Source organism: Oncorhynchus mykiss, chromosome 27, assembly GCF_013265735.2.
Source record: "Oncorhynchus mykiss isolate Arlee chromosome 27, USDA_OmykA_1.1, whole genome shotgun sequence".
NCBI lineage: Eukaryota > Metazoa > Chordata > Actinopteri > Salmoniformes > Salmonidae > Oncorhynchus > Oncorhynchus mykiss.
Genome location: NC_048591.1, coordinates 16,080,631 through 16,108,068, shown reverse-complemented (window position 1 = coordinate 16,108,068; position 27,438 = coordinate 16,080,631). Strand labels below are relative to the sequence as shown.

The window sequence follows — 27,438 nt, the reverse complement described above, 5'->3', positions numbered from 1 at the left end:
AAGTGATACTGATGGTGATGAGAAGGGAGCGAGGGAGGATGAATATAAAGTGATACTGATGGTGATGAGTCACAACGTCTCTTCTGCTGCACACACACACACACACACATTCAGGCACGCATGCACGCACACACACACAATAGGGGACAATAAGAGATTCTATGCCGCAACATGAAACAGTTTGAATTCCCTTTGAAGAACTGTGTGATGTACACCAGTGGAATAATGTATCAGCATGATAGCATGCATTATAACACACACACACACACACACACACACACACACACACACACACACACACACAAACAAGAATCAAACACACACACGGAAGCAAAATAATTTTGTGCACACAAGCACACAGATACGTTCACACACACACACACACGCACGCAAACAGAAACCCACAGGAACACAAGGCTGGATAACAGGATATGGAGTGAGTCTGATTCAGTGCTGATCCCAGGGGATTATGGGTAAAGCAGAATTACTTATCTGGCCATCTCCTATATCCGCCTACACTGGGACCTGGACAATACAACACACACACACAGTCACATGCAGACAAACACACTCCCAGTAGTGCTGAGGGCTGTATATTGGTAAACACTGAACCCTTCTGAACCCTCCACATCATGAACTGAGAACGCCCAGGTTCTGTGATCCATTAGTGAGGCTGACCTCATACTAGTGGTGATAGCACCTCATCGCTGACTCAAAGAGGGGGAGGAGGTAGAGGGGGAGGGAGGGACAGGGGGAGGGAGGTAGAAGGGGAGGGAGGATGCGGGGGAGGGGGAGGGAGGGACAGGGGGAGGAAGACAAAGGTAACACAGGGACGATCGTGACTAGAAAGGATAAACACACAGATCACACACAGATTATTCTCCCATTACGTCAGTCTCAGCTCAAGGTCAAAGCATTCTCTCTCTCTCCTCCAGGACAGCATAGATAAGAGCAACAGAATGAATAGAAGAAGACATCAAAGAACATAGACACAGTGAATGAATCTAGTGAATGGCTGACAACCCACAGAGAGATACAAGGCCAGGTCTTCCTCTAAAAGTTACTATTTCTGCTGTTGACAATGTTTCAATTGTGAGGTCAGCTGAGCTCGAGAGGAAGAGAGAGAGGAAGAGAAGTTCATTGTTCCAGTAGAATAGAGGGGACTGTGGGAGAGAAGGCTCCTGGCACCTCCAGTAGGCCTGGGATCTGAGTTTCCAGCCATAGTGTGTGTGTGTGTGAGAGAGTTTATTGCCCCACATTTCCAAGTGAATTTAAAGTTTGACCACAACAAGAAAGACTGATCTGTTTTTATTTTGGGACAGGGAGAAAATAATGCTGCTGTCATAGCAACCCAGTGCATTTCTCCATGGCAATGGCCTGTGCTCCAAACAAATTGGGTTGGGAAAAAGGAGCAGGGGACCAGTGGGAAGTCTGTTAACAAACAACCCCCCCCTCCCTACACACACACAAGGGTGTGTGTGTCTCTTGTGACTGCAGCGTTCTCTTTCTAGTCTGAGACACAGTATCTTCCCCATCATAGACAATGTACTATCAGTGTAGTGAGATTCAGTAGCGGTATATCTCCTCAGCATTACTAATTCATTAGCCATCAGCCCACACAGTGGAACACACACCGCAGACAACGTTTCATATGATCAACTGCTCTACAGCATACTATATGTCTCTCTCTCTCTCTCTCTCTCTCTCTCTCTCTCTCTCTCTCTCTCTCTCTCTCTCTCTCTCTCTCTCTCTCTCTCTCTCTCTCTCTCTCTCTCTCTCTCTCTCTCTCTCTCTCTCTCTCTCTCTCTCTCTCTCTCTCTCTCTCTCTCTCTCTCTCTCTCTCTCTCTCTCTCTCTCTCTCTCCTCTCTCTCTCCTCTCTCTCTCTCTCTCTCTCTCTCTCTCTCTCTCTCTCTCTCTCTCACATACACCAGGCACACACTGCAGTCAGGACTGAGATGATCTGAATCAATCAACGAGCTCTCTGATCCCACACACACACGCAGAGACAGTGCTGTTACCCAGGGAGCTGGCCCAGTAGATTGGGTAACCGGAGCTCCAGGGCACTTGGCTCCGGTCGTGAGGCCCAGGACGGCACCCTGACGCTGGGGTGATACATCTCCCCAATACCCCTGCCCTGGAGCTACTGCTGGGAGAAACATGGTCTCACAGCTAGCCTGATCCACCCAGCTCACTGGGGTGTTTCACACACACAAACACACACACACACAGGCCAAGGGACTTATTATTATTATTGAGTATCCGTGTGTGTGTGTGTGTGTATGAAGAAGGGAGTTGCATGGGGTATGGAGGCTACAGATGCGGTATCTCCATTCCCCCATTACTGCCTTGACCTGACAGATATGTAATCGTGGGTCAAACAGTAACTGCATTGGTTACCTGCAGATCATTGTGTGATCCTATTGGCTAATGGCCCCCGACATTGTAAAGGAACTTCCTCCTTGTACAGTGAGATAAATCCAGAACAAAACCAGTCATAAAAAACATTGCAGGGGAGCACAACAATCGCCCTCCTCCCCCTCTCCAAAACACAAACCAACAACAGTCAAAACAGAAGGAGATGAAAGGATGAGAAGAATAAAGGATTCCCCCTCCTCCCGTCCCCTCTGAGAACCACACCTTAGACACCACCACCACCACCTCCTGTCCCCTCTGAGAACCACACCGTAGAGACCACCACCACCTCCCGTCCCCTCTGAGAACCACACCGTAGACACCACCACCACTACCTCCCGTCCCCTCTGAGAACCACACCGTAGAGACCACCACCACCACCTCCCGTCCCCTCTGAGAACCACACCTTAGACACCACCACCACCACCTCCCGTCCCCTCTGAGAACCACACCGTAGACACCACCACCACCACCTCCCGTCCCCTCTGAGAACCACACCGTAGAGACCACCACCACCACCTCCCGTCCCCTCTGAGAACCACACCTTAGACACCACCACCACCACCTCCCGTCCCCTCTGAGAACCACACCTTAGACACCACCACCACCACCTCCCGTCCCCTCTGAGAACCACACCTTAGACACCACCACCACCACCTCCCGTCCCCTCTGAGAACCACACCTTAGACACCACCACCAACACCTCCCGTCCCCTCTGAGAACCACAACTTAGACACCACCACCAACACCTCCCGTCCCCTCTGAGAACCACACCTTAGACACCACCACCACCACCTCCAGGACCCTCTGAGAACCACACCTTAGACACCACCACCACCACCTCCCGTCCCCTCTGAGAACCACACCTTAGACACCACCACCACCACCTCCAGGACCCTCTGAGAACCACACCTTAGACACCACCACCACCACCTCCCGTCCCCCCTGAGAACCACACCTTAGACACCACCACCACCACCTCCCGTCCCCTCTGAGAACCACACCTTAGACACCACCACCACCACCTCCCGTCCCCTCAGAGAACCACACCTTAGACACCACCACCACCAACCAAACGGAGACAGACACAAGAGAAGAGACAACCACTCCCTGTCCCCTCTCCCCTTCCTTCCTCTCCTATGTCCTCTTCCTACTTTCTCTCATCTACCCTCTCACGCCATCTCCCTTTTCCCCTTCTCCACCCTCTCCTCCTCTCTCTCTCTCTCTCTCTCTCTTGTGTGTGTGTGATGGGGCTAGTGAGAGGGGTGCTGGCGGTTGCCTGGTAACCAGTCTAATTGAGGGGTCTCTAGAGAGCTTGGGCCCCCTGTTCTGTTCCAGACTGCCTTCTCTTTCTCTCTAACAGTTCCTTCTCTCTTCCTCCATATATTTGTTATTGAACTTGTATTTAATCATGGGAGCCCAACTGAGACCAGAGCCTCATTCTAAATGGTTCCCTGAGAACAAACAATTCACAAATCAACACGATAATAAAACAGAACAACATCAACTCGCAGTTACAGATACACTACATTTCAACAACGCCAATCAATTATTACTATCCACCAAAACACTTGTGAACCTCAGTGAACTCCTCCCTCATCAGCGTTGGAAACGGCCCTGCTGGCACCACGGACTCTAGACGGCGGCGTTGAAACTAAAGGCTGATTTACAAAGGTCAGTGGAGACACGAGGGACCTCGAGAGTTAACCAACCCTGTGAGTGGGTTTGGTGCTTCCTATTTTGAAGAATTCATACTTTAGTGGAGAAGTGAGATATGTTGGGATAAGAAGCTTGTGCAGCAGAGCTTTGGAAACAAAAAAGGAGAAATCTACGGGAATTTATAGAGGTCCATCCAACCTGCTGTTAAAGGATGCAGTGATGAGTATTAAACCTGTCACCTATGATAAAGCCAAGCGCAATGTGGTACAATGCATCCGAGGGTTTTAGAGCTTTAAAGTGGTTGTTGCTGAATTCTGATAAACGTGTCACCTGTACAACCTGCTTCTTGTTGCTGGATAGACAGTATCTCTCCTTTCCATCCCTCTTTCTTTCTGTCTCACCATTAGTCCTCTTGATCTACAGCACCTCTCTTTCTCTCTCTCCTTTTCTGCTCTCCATCGCTCTTCATTTCTGTTTTTATCGTTTTCTAATCGTGTGCCACTCTCATCTCTCGTTTTTAATCTTGCTCTCTGCCTATTCCTCCTACTCTGTTTCTTGTTCATGTTTTTCTGTTTTAATTCTGCAGTCCCTCTGGTTTCTCTTGTCTCTGTACACCCTCTGTTCCCCCTCTGTTCCCCCTCTGTTCCCCTCCATTTCTTCATCTAGCTTTTATTTCCAAATAAACTTGGCGTACTTACTGAGGAAATCCTTATCCCATTATACAACACACACACGCACACGCACACACACACACACCCCTGTGATGTGAGCCACATTGGGGATTAACAATGCATAACAGATAAATATGCCATGTTAGAAGCAGTGCGTCTGTTCACTGCTCTAAGGATAAAACCCCCATAGGCAACTAAACTGACTGTGGATCAGCTCTTAGCTCAGTGTGTAACGTCATGTGATGATCAATGGAGCAGATCAGAGCAGCTGTGGATAGGCCTTCACTGGCCAGTACGGTTTCTTACAATACCAGGGACAATCAGAGGAGAAGAGAGGAATGGTCCACACACACACACGCACACACACACAGCTCTTCATCTGTACTCTCTTCCTCCTCCCTCTCTACTCCTTCCTCTCCTTCTCCACCTCCTTCTCTGAATATCTTTCTCTTCTAAAACTATCTTGTTTTTAACCACCACCTCATTCCTTTCTCCATCTCCTCTATTCTTCCTCCCTCACATTCTCCTCTTTTTCAAATCCTTCTCTTCCTCCCTTTTTCCTCTCCCTTTATCCAAGACCCACCTTCTCCCCCTCTACTCCTCCACCTCCTCCTCCCCCTCCTCCTCCTCCTCCTCCTCCTCCCCCTCTACTCCTCCTGTTTCATCTCCTTCATTGCTGCACCCCTCTATCATCTCCATTAGATTTTTACATCTATGTCCTTTCCTCCTCCTCCTCTCCCTCCTCCCCCTCCTCCTCTCCCTCCTCTCCCTCCTCCTCCTCCTCCCCCCTCCTCCTCTCCCTCCTCCTCCTCTCCCCCCTCCTCCCCCTCCTCTCCCTCCTCTCCCTCCTCCTCCTCCTCCCCCTCCTCTCCCTCCTCCTCCTACTCCTCCCTCCTCCTCCTCCTCCTCCTCCTCCTCCTCTCCCTCCTCATCTCCCTCCTCCTCCTCCTCTCCCTCCTCCTCCTCCTCCCCCTCCTCTCCCTCCTCCTTCTCCTCTCCCTCCTCTCCCTCCTCCTCTCCCTCTCCCTCCTCCTCCTCCTCCTCCTCCCTGCATTACAACAGCCATGCCGTCTTTATTCTTGCTATGAAGAAAGTAAAGCTCAAGTGATGTACTGCACTACTTGAACGCTGCACTCATCTAATCATTCCTCCCATTCCTCATTAAGTAAAGTGGGACACTTCTGTCGCAGTCTGGAGGTGCCATTTCCAACCCACCCGCCCACGCACTCTCACATCGCACGCACAGACAGACAGACAGACAGAAACAGCTCACCCTTCCCAGACATCTATTGATCAGGCTCAGCCCAGGGGAAAGGGGGGAGGAGGGACATTATTCCCTGAAGTCAAATGTGCGCTTAGCAACCGCCCTAGTCATCCACTTCCCAAACCCATCCCATCATACAAACACCAAACCCCACTGGGATGTGCCTGACATCCATGACAAACAAACCCCTGCAAGATACGACAATCACTAATGACAGTCAGTCAGTATTACATGATGGAAACCTTTGGGAAAACACACATGCATACCAGTCCTACTGCAGTATCTTCTCCCCTGGAGGGGCAAGCTCAACCACAGAGCAGCAAAGCCCTGACCTGCCTGCCTGCTCAACAACAGCTAACATAACACATCCTCTACTACACTAACAGCTTTCTGTCTAGCCTCAGCGCTCGTCCCAGCTAGCCTTAGTCAGTGTCTTGTCTTACCTGGTGAGAACAGTTTTCCTGGTGAACCATCCTTCACAGCATCCTAGACAGGTGCAGGCTGGCTGCGCCTTGGGAATGACAACGGGTATGGGATTGGGTGAGGATTCACAAAACTGCTGCAGTTTGCTGGCGAGGAGAGGGGGGAGAGATCCAGCCCAGTCCCAATCCGGACAGAGAGACCAGAGAGAGAAAGAGACTGACTGTATGTCTGTGTTCTGGTCTCACGCTCTACTGATCCTGCTGCTACTGATATAGCTGCTCCTCTCCTCTGTCGTGTCCTCTCTCTCGTTTTCTCTCTTTCACTCTGTCTGTCTGTCTGTCTGAGAGAAGGGTAGGATCTGATCACTTCATTTCCAAAAGAGAGGGAAAGGTAGGGTGGGAGAGAACTAAAAAAGGGGAGGGGAGTGAGAAAGAGGAGGAGAAACAGAACGGGAGAGTGAATCTGTGGCCGTCTCACTCCCTGCCGGGAACGGGGAGGGGCAGAGTGACTCATTACAGACACAGTCAGCCAATGGGGTGGTAGAACAGGGAGGGGGAGACAGGGGGGCGGGCTGCGGGATCAGAGGGGGAGGTGGCCTTCCGCTGGCCTACAGAGGTGGAAACGTCCCACAGAGAGAGAGAAAAGAAAGGGGGAGGAGGGGGAGAGAAAAGAAGCAAGGGGGAAGAGGGTGGGTGAGAGAGGGGAGGAAGAGAAGTGACTCCCATACCAAACACCAAACACCATCTCAATCTCTAAATCTTCTCTAAGTGCTATGACACTATCTTAATACTGTTATCTATGACCTAATTTCAGTATTTTGGGGATATCAAAAGTCTGCATGGTGCCTTTAAAAACAGAAGAATGTTTGAATGTATGGCTAACGGTAAACAGCACATCATATTCATATTCACAGGTTTTCATTACTTGTGAACAGTTGACTATTTTCTCAGCGTTGGTGTGTATGACTATAACAGGATATAAGTGTCTGTTTGGGGCGTAGCTCCTTTCCTCTCTGTCCCTCTTCCGGTCCCCCTGTGGTACAGGATTATAATCTGTCTGGAACAGATGGCCTCTCTATAATCCACCAGCAGGGAAGGCCACCCTGGATGAACTCTTCTCTCTCTTCTCTCTATCCCTCCAAAATGACATAACAATTACGAGGCTATATACAGGGGGTACCGGTACTGAGTCAATGAGGAGGGGTACAGGTTAGTCGAGGTCATTTGTACATGTAGGTAGGGGTAAAGTGACTATGCATAGATACTAAACAGCGAGCAGCAGCAGTCAATGTAAATAGTCCGGATGGCCATTTGATGAATTGTTCAGCAGTCTTAAGGAGTCTTTTGAACCTAGACTTGGTGCTCCGGTACCGCTTGCCATGCAGTAGCAGAGAAAACAGTCTATGACTTGGTTGACTGGAGTCTTTGACCATTTTTTTGGGCCTTCCTCTGACACCGCCTAGTATATCGATCCTGGATGGCAGGAAGCTTGGTCCCAGTGATGTATTGGGCCGTACGGACTACCCTCTGTAGCCATACCAGGCGGTGATGCAACCGGTCAGGATGCTCTCGATGGTGTAGCTGTTGAACTTTTTGAGGATCTGGGGACACATGCCAAATCTTTTCAGTCTCCAGAGGGGGAAAATGTGTTGTGGTGCCCTCTCATGACTGTCTTGGTGTGTTTGGACCATGAGAGTTTGATGGTGATGTGGACAGCAAGGAATTTAAAACTCTCAACCCGCTCCACTACAGTCCCGAACGATGGGGGCCTGTTTGGACCCTCCTTTTCCTGTAGTCCATGATCATCTCTTTAGTCTTGCTCACATTGAGGGAGAGGTTGTTGTCCTGGCACTGGACAACGCTGGGCCAATTGTGAGCCACCCTATGGGACTATGTCAGGCGAGCAATACCTCGAGACTTCTTAAATATTAGACATCGCGCACCAGCAGTTATTGACAAATAGACACACACCCCCGCCCCTGATCTTACCAGACGTAGCTGGTTTGTCCTGCCGATGCACGGAAAACCCTGCCAGCTCTATTTTATCCATGTCGTCGCTCAGTCACGACTCGGTGAAACCTAAGATATTACCATTTTTAATGTCCCGTTGGTAGGATACTCTTGACCGTAGATCATCCAGTTTATTCTCCAGTGATTGCACGTTGGCCAATAGAACCGACGGTAGTGGTGATTCACTCACTCTTCTCTGAATCCTCACAAGGCATCCCGACCTTCTCCCTCTGTATCTCTGCCTTTTCTTCACGCAAATGACAGGGATTTGTGCCTGGTCTCCGGAAAGCAGTATATCCTTCGCATCGAACTCATTAAAGAAAAACTCTTCATCCAGTTCGAGGTGAGTAATCGCTGCTCTGATGTCCAGAAGCTTTCTTTGGTCATAAGAGACGGTAGCAGCAACTTTATGTACACAATAAGTTACAAACAATATGAAAAAACAAACAAAAGAGCCATTATCGTCGCCATTATCATCACCATTATCTTCGCCACTAGTATTCAACAAATCTTCTAGATCAAAGTATATTATTTTGTATTGGTAGTCCATGATGAAATGATAGCTTGGCTACTGTGCGGAAGGACAGAACACTCTCTCCATCCATCCATCAATCTCTCTCTCCCTCCATCCAATGATCTCTCTCTCCCTCCCTCCATCCTCTCTCCGGTCAGAGATAGACAGATGTCTCCCACACCGTATGCCCTCGCTGGTATGTGATTGAGAGATCGCTCTTTCTGTCTGTTATTGATCTCTGTTGGGTAATGGTGCCGTTTCCCGACAAGATGGATGTTGTTCCTGGTCTGATCTGAGTGGCCAGGCTCTGGAGCGTTGACTATGGTCTGGAAGGGTCAACAGGGTTAACAGTGGCCCTCTGGGCTTACAGTAGAAAGTCCAATATGACAGAATAGAGAGGAACACTACATACTACAGCTGCATTGAGGAAGGATCCAGTGTTTCACTAGTACTAACCATCAGCATTTTACTACTTTCCTTTCTAGAATAGCTACACTAATAAAACACAGTAGGAATATGAATCCTAAACACACACACACACACACACACACACACACACACACACACACACACACACACGCTCCCTGAGCTATGGTTTGATATGAGAGGACCCAGCCCCCAACTCTCTCTCCTCCATCGCCATGGTAGCAGACACTTCCTGCTGACCTCCAGTTGGTTGTCAAGGTTTCGTGAATCTGAATCAAGGGCAAGGTGGACACACAAGAGCACATCCACACACACATGAGACCGTTAACACACACATGGATACACACACACGTACGCATGAATGCACGCGGGTGCCCAGACGCACACACACCACATGAGGTTGGTGGGATCTTAATTGGGGAGAACGGCTCATAGTAATAGCTGGAGTGGAATAGGTGGAATGGTATCAAATACGTCAAACAAGTCTTTGATGCCATTCCATTTACTCCGTTCCAGCCATTATTATGAGCAGTCCTCCCCTCAGCAGCCTCCTGTGACACACACACACACACACACACACACACACACACACACACACACACACACACACACACACACACACACACACACACACACACACACACACACACACACACAAATATCCAAAGATCTGATTATCTACTATACCTATTGGCAGCAGATTACGGCCCAACCCAACCCAAACCAACAGGGAGTAGCCTAGATAGACGTTATAATCTAGAGACTAGAATCTGTTGATTCTGACTCAAACTGCTACAGAATGTGTTTTTTTGTTGTCATTTAGAATATGTGAATATCATCAAACTGTGCACTGCAAGTGTTTTAGAGTAATCTCTTCGAGAGTGTGTGTACATCTATGTGTGTGTGTGTCCGCATAATGCAGTGGAGTCAGTGTTGGAGTAGTTCCAGGGAGCAGGCCCAGCCCTCTGCCTCTCATCCCTCCTCCACCTCCTCCAACACAGAAACATACAGCATCAAAACAGAGCAGCTATATAAAGAGGTATATGAATGTCAGAGAACTCACTCTGTGTGTGTGTGTGTGTTTTCTGTCCCTGTTTCCGAGGCTGCAGCACAGATACACACATGCAAGCGGAAATAAGAAATACCCCCAATCTGATCTGACCTGATCGATGGCCCTATGACATAAAACTGTGAACCAGATGAGAGGACAGAGCCAGTTGCCTCTAGCTGATCCCAGGTCAGATCTGACCTGATTGAGGGCCCTATGACATAAAACTGTGGACCAGATGAGAGGACAGAGCCAGTTTCCTCTAGCTGATCCCAGGTCAGATCTGACCTGATTGAGGGCCCTATGACATACAACTGTGGACCAGATGAGAGGACAGAGCCAGTTTCCTCTAGCTGATCCCAGGTCAGATCTGACCTGATTGAGGGCCCTATGACATAAATCTGTGGACCAGATGAGAGGACAGAGCCAGTTTCCTCTAGCAGATCCCAGGTCAGATCTGACCTGATTGAGGGCCCTATGACATAAAACTGTGGACCAGATGAGAGGACAGAGCCAGTTTCCTCTAGCAGATCCCAGGTCAGATCTGACCTGATGGTTCCAGTTAGGTTTATGAGTCAGTAGGGTAATGATCATAACTAGGCTATCACTGTGCTGTTCCAATATTAAGACACATAACATAACTCCCTCCATCCTGCCTCACATCCTGCCTCACTTTGTGATGTTAATCTACGGTACATCCCCCTCTCTTTCAAGCTGTAAAACAGTACTCTTTCTAGTCTGAGACACAGTATCTTCCCCATCATAGACAATGTACTATCAGTGTAGTGAGATTCAGTAGCGGTATATCTCCTCAGCATTACTAATTCATTAGCCATCAGCCCACACAGTGGAACACACACCGCAGACAACGTTTCATATGATCAACTGCTCTACAGCATACTATACGTTGCTCTGTCTCTCTCTCTCTCTCTCTCTCTCTCTCTCTCTCTCTCTCTCTCTCTCTCTCTCTCTCTCTCTCTCTCTCTCTCTCTCTCTCTCTCTCTCTCTCTCTCTCTCTCTCTCTCTCTCTCTCTCTCTCTCTCTCTCTCTCTCTCTCTCTCTCTCTCTCTCTCTCTCTCTCTCTCTCTCTCTCTCTCTCTCAGAGCAGAGAATTGATCTCACTGTGTATGTCTCTGGAAGAGTCACTCTACATGCAGGTTTCACAATTGAACACATAACAGAGGATTCTCCATCTCATAATAGAGTAGAAACTATTTTTTCCTCAATAGCAGTCGTGGGTTCGTTATGTTGTTAGTCGTGGGCTACAGGGATTGCTTTGGGAGATTCTCATTTGGGCAAAAGACCTCAACTCCTCCGTCCTCTTTTCTCTGAAAACTGATAAATGGTTGAGTGGTCGAGGAGAGTGTTTTGATCCCTTTACACATGTATTTGGGGATTCCACCCCTGTAAATGTCATTTGCCCGATGATGTGTGAGTGGAGAGGGAGAGTCTCATTTCATACGAGCGCATTTTTAGTTAGCAAAACCAATTGAGAATCTCCCATGGTTCCTGTGAGCTCCCTGTTTAGTCAGGTTTTGGGGAGTAAGGGTCAGAGTGGTCTTGTAAGTCTTGGTAATTAAAGGTTAAAGCAAGTAGTCTGTAGTGAAGTTATGGTCAAGCTGTATAGTCAGTCTGTTTAGCCTGGGTGCCAGTCTGTCAGAATGGCTCTTTCCGGTCAACAGGCTGTATAGCCATGTTGAGGCTGTGTCACGGCTACAGTGCATCTGCTCTGTGTGTTCAGTGTGGCAGTGACAGACGAAGCTCTCCCCATGATCTGGCTACCGCCCTCATGTACATGCTATCACACACATGGAGGGAGAGGACGAAAGAACAGACACAGTCACAGAGAGAGAGAGAGAGAGAGAGAGAGAGAGAGAGAGAGAGAGAAAGAGAGAGAGAGAGAGAGAGAGAGAGAGAGAGAGAGAGAGAGAGAGAGAGAGAGAGAGAGAGAGACGTATAGTATGCTGTAGAGCAGTTGATCATATGAAACGTTGTCTGTGGTGAGTAGAGAGAGAGAGAGAGAGAGAGAGAGAGAGAGAGTAGAGAGAGTAGAGAGAGTAGAGAGAGAGAGAAGAGAGAGAGAAAGAGAGAGTAGAGAGAGAGTAGAGAGAGAGAGAAAGAGAGAGAGAGAGAGAGAGAGAGAGAGATAGAGAGAGAGAGAGAGAGAGAGAGAGAGAGAGAAAGAGAGAGAGAGTTAGTTAGTTAGTATTATTTTTGTATTCTTTTTGTTTATTGGTGGGTATTTCTTTCCTTATCTTTTCCCCCCCAATTGTTTTCAATCATAGGCATGTAATACCATTGACAGCCATTACAAATAACCATCCCACAATAGGGAAGTGGGAGTTTAAAGGTTCAAAGGTCTCCCAGACTACCCGCCACACCTCCCCCAGAACACCCTTTGAGTTGTTGCTGTTTTAACCCTGTAACCATGCGGAATTAACCCTGTAACCACGCGGAATTAACCCTGTAACCATGCGGAATTAACCCTGTAACCACTCGGAATTAACCCTGTAACCACGCGGAATTAACCCTGTAACCACGCGGAATTAACCCTGTAACCACGTGGAATTAACCCTATAACCACGCGGAATTAACCCTGTAACCATGCGGAATTAACCCTGTAACCACGCGGAATTAACCCTGTAACCATGCGGAATAACCCTGTAGCCACACGGAATTAACCCTGTAGACACGTGGAATTAACCCTGTAACCACGCAGAATTAACCCTGTAGCCACGCGGAATTAACCCTGTAGCCACGCGGAATTAACCCTGTAACCACGCGGAATTAACCATGTAACCACACGGAATTAACCCTGTAACCACGCGGAATTAACCATGTAACCACACGGAATTAACCCTGTAACCACGCGGAATTAACCCTGTAACCACGCGGAATTAACCCTGTAACCACGTGGAATTAACCATGTAACCACACGGAATTAACCCTGTAACCACGCGGAATTAACCCTGTAACCACGCAGAATTAACCATGTAACCACGAAGAATTAACCCTGTAGCCACGCGAAATTAACCCTGTAACCACGCGGAATTAACCCTATAACCACGCAGAATTAACCCTGTAGCCACGCAGAATTAACCCTGTAACCACGCAGAATTAACCCTGTAACCACGCAGAATTAACCCTGTAACCACGCAGAATTAACCCTGTAACCATGCAGAACTAACCCTGTAGCCACGCAGAATTAACCCTGTAACCATGCAGAATTAACCCTGTAACCACGCAGAATTAACCCTGTAACCATGCAGAATTAACCCTGTAACCATGCAGAATTAACCCTGTAGCCATGCAGAATTAACCCTGTAACCATGCAGAATTAACCCTGTAACCATGCAGAATTAACCCTGTAACCACGCAGAATTAACCCTGTAACCATGCAGAATTAACCCTGTAGCCATGCAGAATTAACCCTGTAACCATGCAGAATTAACCCTGTAACCACGCAGAATTAACCCTGTAACCATGCAGAATTAACCCTGTAGCCATGCAGAATTAACCCTGTAGCCATGCAGAATTAACCCTCTAACCACGCAGAATTAACCCTGTAACCACGCAGAATTAACCTTGTAACCATGCAGAATTAACCCTGTAACCATGCAAAATGAACCCTGTAGCCATGCAGAATTAACCCTGTAACCATGCGGAATTAACCCTGTAACCACGCGGAATTAACCCTGTAACCATGCGGAATAACCCTGTAGCCACACGGAATTAACCCTGTAGACACGTGGAATTAACCCTGTAACCACGCAGAATTAACCCTGTAGCCACGCGGAATTAACCCTGTAGCCACGCGGAATTAACCCTGTAACCACGCGGAATTAACCATGTAACCACACGGAATTAACCCTGTAACCACGCGGAATTAACCATGTAACCACACGGAATTAACCCTGTAACCACGCGGAATTAACCCTGTAACCACGCGGAATTAACCCTGTAACCACGCGGAATTAACCATGTAACCACACGGAATTAACCCTGTAACCACGCGGAATTAACCCTGTAACCACGCAGAATTAACCATGTAACCACGAAGAATTAACCCTGTAGCCACGCGAAATTAACCCTGTAACCACGCGGAATTAACCCTATAACCACGCAGAATTAACCCTGTAGCCACGCAGAATTAACCCTGTAACCACGCAGAATTAACCCTGTAACCACGCAGAATTAACCCTGTAACCACGCAGAATTAACCCTGTAACCATGCAGAACTAACCCTGTAGCCACGCAGAATTAACCCTGTAACCATGCAGAATTAACCCTGTAACCACGCAGAATTAACCCTGTAACCATGCAGAATTAACCCTGTAACCATGCAGAATTAACCCTGTAGCCATGCAGAATTAACCCTGTAACCATGCAGAATTAACCCTGTAACCATGCAGAATTAACCCTGTAACCACGCAGAATTAACCCTGTAACCATGCAGAATTAACCCTGTAGCCATGCAGAATTAACCCTGTAACCATGCAGAATTAACCCTGTAACCACGCAGAATTAACCCTGTAACCATGCAGAATTAACCCTGTAGCCATGCAGAATTAACCCTGTAGCCATGCAGAATTAACCCTCTAACCACGCAGAATTAACCCTGTAACCACGCAGAATTAACCTTGTAACCATGCAGAATTAACCCTGTAACCATGCAAAATGAACCCTGTAGCCATGCAGAATTAACCCTGTAACCATGCAGAATTAACCCTGTAACCACGCAGAATTAACCCTGTAACCACGCAGAATTAACCCTGTAACCATGCAGAATTAACCCTGTAACCATGCAGAATTAAACCTGTAACCATGCAGAATTAACCCTGTAGCCATGCAGAATTAACCCTGTAACCACGCAGAATTAACCCTGTAACCACGCAGAATTAACCCTGTAACCATGCAGAATTAACCCTGTAACCATGCAGAATTAACCCTGTAACCATGCAGAATTAACCCTGTAGCCATGCAGAATTAACCCTGTAGCCATGCAGAATTAACCCTGTAGCCATGCAGAATTAACCCTGTAACCACGCAGAATTAACCCTGTAACCACGCGGAATTAACCATGTAACCACACGGAATTAACCCTGTAACCACGCGGAATTAACCATGTAACCACACGGAATTAACCCTGTAACCACGCGGAATTAACCCTGTAACCACGCAGAATTAACCATGTAACCACGAAGAATTAACCCTGTAGCCACGCGAAATTAACCCTGTAACCACGCGGAATTAACCCTATAACCACGCAGAATTAACCCTGTAGCCACGCAGAATTAACCCTGTAACCACGCAGAATTAACCCTGTAACCACGCAGAATTAACCCTGTAACCATGCAGAATTAACCCTGTAACCATGCAGAATTAACCCTGTAGCCACGCAGAATTAACCCTGTAACCATGCAGAATTAACCCTGTAACCACGCAGAATTAACCCTGTAACCATGCAGAATTAACCCTGTAGCCATGCAGAATTAACCCTGTAACCATGCAGAATTAACCCTGTAACCATGCAGAATTAACCCTGTAACCACGCAGAATTAACCCTGTAACCATGCAGAATTAACCCTGTAGCCATGCAGAATTAACCCTGTAACCATGCAGAATTAACCCTGTAACCACGCAGAATTAACCCTGTAACCATGCAGAATTAACCCTGTAGCCATGCAGAATTAACCCTGTAGCCATGCAGAATTAACCCTCTAACCACGCAGAATTAACCCTGTAACCACGCAGAATTAACCTTGTAACCATGCAGAATTAACCCTGTAACCATGCAAAATGAACCCTGTAGCCATGCAGAATTAACCCTGTAACCATGCAGAATTAACCCTGTAACCACGCAGAATTAACCCTGTAACCACGCAGAATTAACCCTGTAACCATGCAGAATTAACCCTGTAACCATGCAGAATTAACCCTGTAACCATGCAGAATTAACCCTGTAACCATGCAGAATTAACCCTGTAACCATGCAGAATTAACCCTGTAGCCATGCAGAATTAACCCTGTAGCCATGCAGAATTAACCCCGTAACCACGCAGAATTAACCCTGTAACCACGCAGAATTAACCCTGTAACCACGCAGAATTAACCCTGTAACCACGCAGAATTAACCCTGTAACCATGCAGAATTAACCCTGTAACCATGCAGAATTAACCCTGTAACCATGCAGAATTAACCCTGTAACCATGCAGAATTAACCCTGTAACCATGCAGAATTAACCCTGTAGCCATGCAGAATTAACCCTGTAGCCATGCAGAATTAACCCCGTAACCACGCAGAATTAACCCTGTAACCACGCAGAATTAACCCTGTAACCATGCAGAATTAACCCTGTAACCATGCAGAATTAACCCTGTAACCATGCAGAATTAACCCTGTAACCATGCAGAATTAACCCTGTAACCATGCAGAATTAACCCTGTAACCATGCAAAATTAACCCTGTAGCCACGCAGAATAAATGCGTAAAAAATAGACGTTCATCCATTATGCATCAAATTTCAAAGGGAAACCAAGAGATCTTGTTGAGAGAGAGAGAGATGTACAGAAAGACAGGGATAGAAAACATCTCCTGAGTTTGTGTGTAAAAAAAGAACACCGTCTCTTTAAAGAGTTGCCCTGCTCTAGCAAGGAATTCTGGCAGGGATAGAGTCTGTGTGTGTCTGCTCTGAACAGGACTTTTATTTTTAGCCTGGTATAAACAGACCCAGTTGGGAGCCCCTGCCTAGTGCCTGGTTCTCAGTCCACCTCAGCTCAGCAACACACACACACACACACACACACACACAATGCACTCTGTAATCTAACACAGACAACCCAACCAATTCACCAGCACCACAGCGATCCACCCATGGCTGCTCATAGAGGAGGGAGGGAAAGAGAGAGAGAGAGAGACTATGACTGACCCAAACTTAAGGAAAGCTTTGACTATGTACAGACTCAATGAGTATAGCCTTGCCATTGAGAAAGGCCGCCGTAGGCAGACCTGGTTCTCAAGAGAAGACAGGCTATGTGCACACTGCCCACAAAATTAGGTGGAAACTGAACTGCACTTCCTAACCTCCTGCGCAATGTATGGCCATATTAGAGACACATATTTCCCTCAGATTACACAGAAAACAAACCCGATTTTGCTAAACTCCCATATCTACTGGGTGAAATAACAGTGTACCTGTTGCCAGAAGAAAAGGTCAACCAGTGAAGAACAAACACAATTGTAAATACAACCCATATTTATGCTTATTTATTTTCCCTTGTGTACTTTAACCATTTGTACATCGTTACAACACTGCATATATACATAATATGACATTTGTAATGTCTTTATTATTTTGGAACTTCTGTGAGTGTAATGTTTACTGTTCATTTTTATTGTTTATTTCAGTTTTGTATATGATCTACTTCACTTGCTTTGGCTATGTTAACGTATGATTCCCATGCCAATAAAGGCCTTAAATTGAATTGAATTGAGATGGGGGGGGGGGGGGGGGGGGGGGGGGCAGAGAGAGAGAACAAACACACACAAACCACTGTGCCTGACTCTGCCCTTTGTTCTAGCGTAATACCCACTGACAGCAAGGTGATGGATGGCTGTTTCAACTCCCTCTTTCAACTAAAACCATGCTGCTATTCTCTCCCTCTGCTTTTCACTTTCATTTCCATGCTATAGAGCTATAGGGCCTTGCTCTTTCTCTCTTTCATATTTTGTGATGTTGATCTATGGTACCTCCCCCTCTCTTTCAAGCTGTAAAACAGTACTCTCTCTGTCTCTGTCTCTGTCTCTGTCTCTGTCTCTCTCTCTCTCTCTCTCTCTCTCTCTCTCTCTCTCTCTCTACTCTCTCTCGTTTGGTTTGCAGTGACTGTGCAGAAGCTGTAAAACAGTACTCTCTCTCTCTCTCTCTCTCTACTCTCTCTCTCTCTCTCTCTCTCTCTCTCTCTCTCTCTCGTTTGGTTTGCAGTGACTGTGCAGAAGCTGTAAATCAGCTCTTAATGGCAACATAAATCCCCATTTCCTCTGCACTATGCTCTGCCACTCACAGCCCCTCCACCCTTTCATCCTCCCAGCCCACATTTTCTTAGGGAGAGAGAGGGAGGCGGGAGAGGCAGAGAAACTGGTCTCCTGCTGTATTCTGCTTGTTCTGAGAACAGTGGGCTGTAATGTACCCTGACAGTTTGAGGAAAAAGACAATTAGCCGGGAACAGGACTGGGAGAAAGGGGGAGACAGGGAGGGCAGAGAACCAGGTGGAAAATGCCCCCATAGGATAACCCTTTTTGGTTTCAGGTAGAACCCTTTCTGGTTCCAGGGTGAACTGCTTTGGGATCCACGTAGAACCCTCTCCATGTAGAACCCTCTGTGAAAGGGTTCTACCCGTTTCACAGAGGGTTCTACCTTGAACCAAAAGTGTTCTACAGCCAAATAACCCTTACTGGTTCTAGATAGCACCTTCTGTTCTAAGAGTCTAGGGTGGAACTGGAGAAAAAGTGGGGGCCGGGGTAACGGGTATTTGGCTGGAGGGAGAGCATACAGTAGGGTGGTCTAGTTACAATACATTGGGTCAAGGGTAGGTGAGTGGTTAGTAAAAAGGTAGGCATTTCTCTGTTGGTTATGCTGCTAGTTTGTACTGTATATCTACATTTAGACTTATAAGTGAACAGCTCCACACCTCCCTACTCTCTCTAGGAGCTCAGTGACTCACAGTGACTAAATCAGAGGAAGGGTGTGAGTGTGTGTGTGTATGCGCACGCTGAGAGACGCTGATGGAATGTGTAGCTCTGGGCTATCCTTTTCCAGCACAGTCATTGCTGTCCGCCCATCTCTACCCACACTCCCCATGTCTCCAGTGTTTCAATCTCCCTCCACACCGACCGGGCCTCCACACTGCAGCTGGCTCGCCTTGATGACATCACACCATCACCCACACAGGAGAGGACATACCATTCCTCTCAGGGTCAGGTGTAGGGATTGTCCTGCTCTACCCTGACCTTCAACCCTACGCTGTATGTATGGTCACAGACATCTGGTTACACAGCTAGACTCATCTCTAAAGGTGGCCTAGACGTGGGTCTAACTGCTTATCCAGGTGATATAACCATTCATCTAGCTAGGCTATGTGGTGTACACTGAACTGATGCCCCGGGAGATAGATTGAATGTAGAAGGAAGGGAAGACCAGTCAAGCTGTATGAGTGTATGTCATTAATAGATGGGGTCATCGGGACCGCCACTGATAGCACTGCACTTTTAAATCTATTGACAGCAGGTGTGATTGTTTCCTGTGCCAGTCCTGTCTAGCCGCTTACACCAGACCCAAACCTGATGACTCGGAAACTTTCCTGCAACTTTTTTGTTTCCATGTGTTGTTCTATTTGTGTGTGTGTGTATGTGTGTGTGTTTGTGTGTGTGTTTGTATGGGTGTGTGTTTGTATGGGTGTGTGTGTGTGTACAGCATTCTCTCCCTCTCTCTGCGGTGTATGTGAAGGGGGTTATACTATACAGTGCCTTGCGAAAGTATTCGGCCCCCTTGAACTTTGCGACCTTTTGCCACATTTCAGGCTTCAAACATAAAGATATAAAACTGTACGACATTTATTGGATATTTCAAACTTTTTTAACAAATCAAAAACTGAAAAATTGGGCGTGCAAAATTATTCAGCCCCCTTAAGTTAATACTTTGTAGCGCCACCTTTTGCTGCGATTACAGCTGTAAGTCAGCTGTAAGTCGCTTGGGGTATGTCTCTATCAGTTTTGCACAACGAGAGACTGAAATTTGAAGTGGAAGGTGGAACGACATTTATTGTATCAGTGAAAGTTTGTATGTAAATTTCAGGTCCAGATGTGTGGCTGTGATGTCAGACACATGGTCATGTTAGAACAGCTGGACCACAGCACAGTTCCCCACCCACTGACTCCAACACTCTTTGACCACACACAGAGCTGACCACACTCGAGAGTCAACGCCATTAGCACCAGACAAACCAAGTCATTGGGACACAGTCTAAGTCTGCCTTGTAGCTGCCAGGTGCTTTAGTCCTCAAGCACATTTCCTCCACCACAAGACAACACTGCTCCAGGCCAACAGCTAAATCAGACCCCTCGCTGAACAGAACAAACCTCTGATTGTATCCACTGCAAAGTCATGACTGTCAGGCAGACGGAACAGAGAAGAGGGGACAGACTGACTATATCACCGCAGAGTTACAACCTTGTGGTGTTGTCACAACGTATTGGTTCAAACTGCATCTTAGTCAGGTCAAAGCCTCTCAGATGGAAACATCACACGGTAGTAATGCAGTCGTAATATAGTGCAGGCAGGTATGATGGGAAGACAGGGGTGGCTTCTGAGTAAGACAGAGAGAGACAACAGTCCGAGTCCCAGCTAGTAATACCACATCATGGCTGGGATCATCCCCCTCTCCTCTCCTCCGCCCCAGACCAGAACACACCTGCCCTTTGTTAGACGCCACATAGCAGACAGTCCTGGAGAAAAAAAGACACCCCTCTGGCTACTGAAAGGCACGAGGTCGTTCTCTGTGCTGGGTCGATGGTGAAACACACAGGCTTTCCGTTCACTCTGGGTATGTACTATGGAACGATGGGCTGTATCATCCCCTGAAGTGGGTCTATGAGAGAGAAATACCTGCAGTCCTTTACAAAGAAACTGTATGGAAAAATCCATATTCTTGTACACAAATATCTAAAGAACAAGTTATAACCCAAAGTACAAAGTTTATAGGCCTTTTACATTGTGGTAGACCGTCATTGTACATAAGAATGTGTTCTAATCTGACTTGCCTAGTTAAATAGAGGTTTTAAAGAATATACATACTAAGTTGACCACCTCTGATATGAGAGGTGGACATGTTCCTTTACCTGAGTGTACTGTGTACTGTGTTTACCTGAGTGTACTGTGTACCATGTTTACCTGAGTGTACTGTGTGTACTGTGTACTGTGTTTACCTGAGTGTACTGTTTACTGTGTTTACCTGAGTGTACTGCCCAACTTGCTGTGTGGAATCCAAGGTTGAGCTGCAAACTCCTCCACTAATAAAAAAAACTATCTTCCCGGCTGCTGGTGATCTCTCAGAGGAAAAGTAGAGAAGAAGCAGAACCTTGAAGCAGTAAGATAAACATCTGTAGAGCGACAGCAGGAGAGAGAGAAAATGGTCCGACTTTAAAGCCTGGACAGTACTGTCTGCTCACAGCGCGTGTGTGTGAGAGCTGTGTAGGAGGCCGGGCGTGCTGGAGCGGGTACTGACACACACAGGCGGGTTAGGTAGAGTCACAGACGCTTGGGGGCTGAACCAGTCACCGGAACCCCAGCACCTGGTCATGGCCCTGCCCACCCCTAACCCCCCCTAGTCCTCCCCTGGTCTGGAACTATCCCTCCTTCCCACCCTCCCTCTGGTCCCAGCCTATCCACACTCTGCTGCCCTATCTCCCTATACCACTTCATCTCTCTCTCTCTCTATCAGTTTAACCCTCTCATCACTATCACTCTTCCCAGTCTTCCTCCAACTTCCATTCTGTCTTTTTTCCCCCTCTCCATCTTTCCTCCTACACTATCATCATTCCCCAGTGTTTTGCTTGTGGTTATATATATCCTCTATGACTGCTTGTGGTTCTATATATCCTCTATGACTGCTTGTGATTATATATATCCTCTATAACTGCTTGTGATTATATATATCCTCTATGACTGCTTGTGGTTCTATATATCCTCTGACTGCTTGTGATTATGTATATCCTCTGACTGCTTGTGATTATATATATATCCTCTATGACTGCTTGTGATTAAATATATCCTCTATGACTGCTTGTGATTATATATATCCTCTATGACTGCTTGTGGTTCTATATATCCTCTATGACTGCTTGTGATTATATATATCCTCTATGACTGCTTGTGGTTCTATATATCCTCTATGACTGCTTGTGATTATATATATATCCTCTATGACTGCTTGTGTTTCTTTATATCCTCTATGACTGCTTGTGGTTCTATATATCCTCTATGACTGCTTGTGATTATATATATCCTCTATGACTGCTTGTGGTTCTATATATCCTCTATGACTGCTTGTGATTATATATATCCTCTATGACTGCTTGTGGTTCTATATATCCTCTATGACTGCTTGTGATTATATATATATCCTCTATGACTGCTTGTGGTTCTATATATCCTCTATGACTGCTTGTGGTTCTATATATCCTCTATGACTGCTTGTGGTTCTATATATCCTCTATGACTGCTTGTGATTATATATATCCTCTATGACTGCTTGTGGTTCTATATATCCTCTATGACTGCTTGTGATTATATATATCCTCTATGACTGCTTGTGGTTCTATATATCCTCTATGACTGCTTGTGATTAAAAATATCCTCTATGACTGCTTGTGATTATATATATCCTCTGACTGCTTGTGATTATATATATCCTCTATGACTGCTTGTGGTTCTATATATCCTCTGACTGCTTGTGATTATATATATCCTCTGACTGCTTGTGATTATATATATCCTCTATGACTGCTTGTGATTAAAAATATCCTCTATGACTGCTTGTGATTATATATATCCTCTATGACTGCTTGTGGTTCTATATATCCTCTATGACTGCTTGTGGTTCTATATATCCTCTATGACTGCTTGTGATTATATATATCCTCTGACTGCTTGTGATTATATATATCCTCTATGACTGCTTGTGGTTCTATATATCCTCTATGACTGCTTGTGATTATATATATCCTCTATGACTGCTTGTGATTATATATATCCTCTATGACTGCTTGTGGTTCTATATATCCTCTATGACTGCTTGTGATTATATATATCCTCTATGACTGCTTGTGGTTCTATATATCCTCTATGACTGCTTGTGATTATATATATCCTCTATGACTGCTTGTGGTTCTATATATCCTCTATGACTGCTTGTGGTTCTATATATCCTCTATGACTGCTTGTGATTATATATATCCTCTGACTGCTTGTGGTTCTATATATCCTCTATGACTGCTTGTGATTATATATATCCTCTATGACTGCTTGTGGTTCTATATATCCTCTATGACTGCTTGTGATTATATATATCCTCTATGACTGCTTGTGATTATATATATTCTCTATGACTGCTTGTGATTATATATATCCTCTATGACTGCTTGTGATTATATATATCCTCTATGACTGCTTGTGATTATATATATCCTCTATGACTGCTTGTGATTATATATATTCTCTATGACTGCTTGTGATTATACAGTGCCTTGCGAAAGTATTCGGCCCCCTTGAACTTTGCGACCTTTTGCCACATTTCAGGCTTCAAACAAAGATATAAAACTGTATTTTTTTGTGAAGAATCAACAACAAGTGGGACACAATCATGAAGTGGAACAACATTTATTGGATATTTCTAACTTTTTTAACAAATCAAAAACTGAAGAATTGGGCGAGCAAAATTATTCAGCCCCCTTAAGTTAATACTTTGTAGCGCTACCTTTTGCTGCGATTACAGCTGTAAGTCGCTTGGGGTATGTCTCTATCAGTTTTGCACATCGAGAGACTGAAATGTTTTCCCATTCCTCCTTGCAAAACAGCTCGAGCTCAGTGAGGTTGGATGGAGAGCATTTGTGAACAGCAGTTTTCAGTTCTTTCCACAGATTCTCGATTGGATTCAGGTCTGGACTTTGACTTGGCCATTCTAACACCTGGATATGTTTATTTTTGAACCATTCCATTGTAGATTTTGCTTTATGTTTTGGATCATTGTCTTGTTGGAAGACAAATCTCCGTCCCAGTCTCAGGTCTTTTGCAGACTCCATTAGGTTTTCTTCCAGAATGGTCCTGTATTTGGCTCCATCCATCTTTCCATCAATTTTAACCATCTTCCCTGTCCCTGCTGAAGAAAATCAGGCCCAAACCATGATGCTGCCACCACCATGTTTGACAGTGGGGATGGTGTGTTCAGGGTGATGAGCTGTGTTGCTTTTACGCCAAACATACCGTTTTGCATTGTTGCCAAAAAGTTCAATTTTGGTTTCATCTGACCAGAGCACCTTCTTCCACATGTTTGGTGTGTCTCCCAGGTGGCTTGTGGCAAACTTTAAACAACACTTTTTATGGATATCTTTAAGAAATGGCTTTCTTCTTGCCACTCTTCCATAAAGGCCAGATTTGTGCAATATACAACTGATTGTTGTCCTATGGACAGAGTCTCCCACCTCAGCTGTAGATCTCTGCAGTTCATCCAGAGTGATCATGGGCCTCTTGGCTGCATCTCTGATCAGTCTTCTCCTTGTATGAGCTGAAAGTTTAGAGGGACGGCCAGGTCTTGGTAGATTTGCAGTGGTCTGATACTCCTTCCATTTCAATATTATCGCTTGCACAGTGCTCCTTGGGATGTTTAAAGCTTGGGAAATCTTTTTGTATCCAAATCCGGCTTTAAACTTCTTCACAACAGTATCTGGAACCTGCCTGGTGGGTTCCTTGTTCTTCATGATGCTCTCTGCGCTTTTAACGGACCTCTGAGACTATCACAGTGCAGGTGCATTTATACGGAGACTTGATTACACACAGGTGGATTGTATTTATCATCATTAGTCATTTAGGTCAACATTGGATCATTCAGAGATCCTCACTGAACTTCTGGAGAAAGTTTGCTGCACTGAAAGTAAAGGGGCTGAATAATTTTGCACGCCCAATTTTTCAGTTTTTGATTTGTTAAAAAAGTTTGAAATATCCAATAAATGTCGTTCCACTTCATGATTGTGTCCCACTTGTTGTTGATTCTTCACAAAAAAATACAGTTTTATATCTTTATGTTTGAAGCCTGAAATGTGGCAAAAGGTCGCAAAGTTCAAGGGGGCCGAATACTTTTGCAAGGCACTGTATATATCCTCTATGACTGCTTGCACTAGAAACTTCTTACCCTACAATCTTCTCCCCCCGTGTCTCTCTCTCTCTCTCTCTTTCTCTCTCTCAACGTGGCACAGGGCTGACTTCAGTCTGAGGGAGGTGGTTAGTACTGGAGTGCTCAGGGCAGGGTTCAGACACAAAACAACTACCACATAATCACAGTTTCCAAGCAGAGAGAGAGAGAGATAGGAAGAGACAGAGAGGGACAAAAAGATGGCGAGAAGGCAAGCCCTTCAAGTCTCTCTCCCTTCTAATAATCTATTCTCCACTGCTACCTCTTCCCTTGCTTCAACACGCTATCTCTGTCACATACTTCAACACGCTATCTCTGTCACATACTTCAACACGCTATCTCTGTCACATACTTCAACACGCTATCTGTCACATACTTCAACACGCTATCTCTGTCACATACTTCAACACGCTATCTCTGTCACATACTTCAACACGCCATCTCTGTCACATACTTCAACACGCTATCTCTGTCACATACTTCAACACGCTATCTGTCACATACTTCAACACGCTATCTCTGTCATACTTCAACACCCTATCTCTGTCACATACTTCAACACGCCATCTCTGTCACATACTTCAACACGCTATCTCTGTCACATACTTCAACACCCTATCTCTGTCACATACTTCAACACGCCATCTCTGTCACATACTTCAACACGCTATCTCTGTCACATACTTCAACAAGCTATCTCTTCCCTTGCTTCAACACACTATCTCTGTCACATACTTCGGTTTCCTCAGCCTTGTGAGCTTATCTAGGACAGCTTGTTCCACACTTCCTCTGTTGATTCAGGCTGTGTTTCTCCTGCATGCTGGTCGATAGCGACAGCTTGAAGAAAATGTCCCTGTAATGTTGTCTTTCCATTGCTTTAGTCAGCCACAGGCAGCTGATCTAACAGGGTCAATGGTAAATGCTGGTGTGTGTTTTTTATTATCTCTCCTCTGATCCTGAGCTAAAACCTGATAGGGAAACACACTCACGCTGCCTGCCCTGCCAGAAACGTGTGTATCCGTGCATGTGGGTAGGTGTGTGCGGTGTGTTGTCAAGTCAATGTGCATTTTATTTCTAACACTCAACTGGATGTATTGGTACAAATGCGTGTGCATATTCATGTCCTTGGTGTGTGCTGATCTGATATGGATGTGAGTCCTGTGAGACATGTTGCTGCACGTGCAGAGACGCAGACCGACAGAAACGCGTGTTCGCATGTTGAACAGTCGCTGAGTGTTGTTATCTATGTGCTAGCCTCGTGCTGATACTTGCAATACATGCTGAGGGATTTAGCTCAAAGGCACATTCATTGGGAAATATGTACAAGTATGATTGTGTGTATGTGTGTGTCACACAAAACTGAAGTTAGAACACACGCTGAGCCATGTTGCACAGAATACATTACATGTGTGTGCGTGCAGACTTGCATATATGGTGTACACTCCCGGTCCAAAGTTTTAGAACACCTACTCATTCAAGGGTTTTTTGTTATTTTGGATATTTCTTCATTGTAGGATAATAGTGAAGACATGTTATCCAGGCAAAGGGTGGCTTTTTAAAGAATCTCAAATATAAATATTTTTGTTTTGTTTAACACTTTTTTTGGTTACTACATGATTCCATATCTGTTATTTCATAGTGTTGATGTCGTCACTATTATTCTACAATGTAGAAAACAGTCAAAATAAAGAAAAACCCTTGAATCAGTAGGTATTCTAAAACGTTTGACCGGTAGGGTATGTGTGTGTATATATTTATATAGCTTCAGGCTGAGCTCCTCCCTCCCTATCGCTCTGCTCCTCCATTGGTATGTGAGTGATGGGAGGGGTGCTGCATGTCACAACATAGCTTCACTACTGAGCACACCGTCTACCCACAGGGTACGACTGGATCTGTGTGTGGGTCTGAATAAATGTATATCTTTTCTCAGACATGAGTTTCCTATAGGCCTTTACAAATGTAAATGTAGTGTTAAATATAGACGTGTGTATGAAAGTATGAGGTAAATGATTTCACAGCCTCTGAAGCACACAGGCCTTCTCTGAATCT

At 45.8% G+C, this 27,438-nt stretch overlaps 1 protein-coding gene across 5 annotated transcripts in view; it reads right to left on the bottom strand.

The window, feature by feature from the left end:
* Nucleotides 1-27,438, bottom strand: part of LOC110507626 (schwannomin-interacting protein 1) — a 355,356-nt gene that overhangs the window by 23,492 nt on the left and 304,426 nt on the right. Inside the window, exon 1 of one of the 5 annotated variants that reach the window (XM_021587734.2) lies at nt 6,451-6,875. The exons of the other annotated variants lie outside the window; for them this stretch is intronic. Within the exon in view, the coding sequence (XP_021443409.1) occupies nt 6,451-6,480 (30 nt within the window). The 5' untranslated portion in view covers nt 6,481-6,875. Of the gene's footprint in view, nt 1-6,450; nt 6,876-27,438 lie in introns of those variants that run through there. 5 annotated transcript variants of the gene reach the window in all.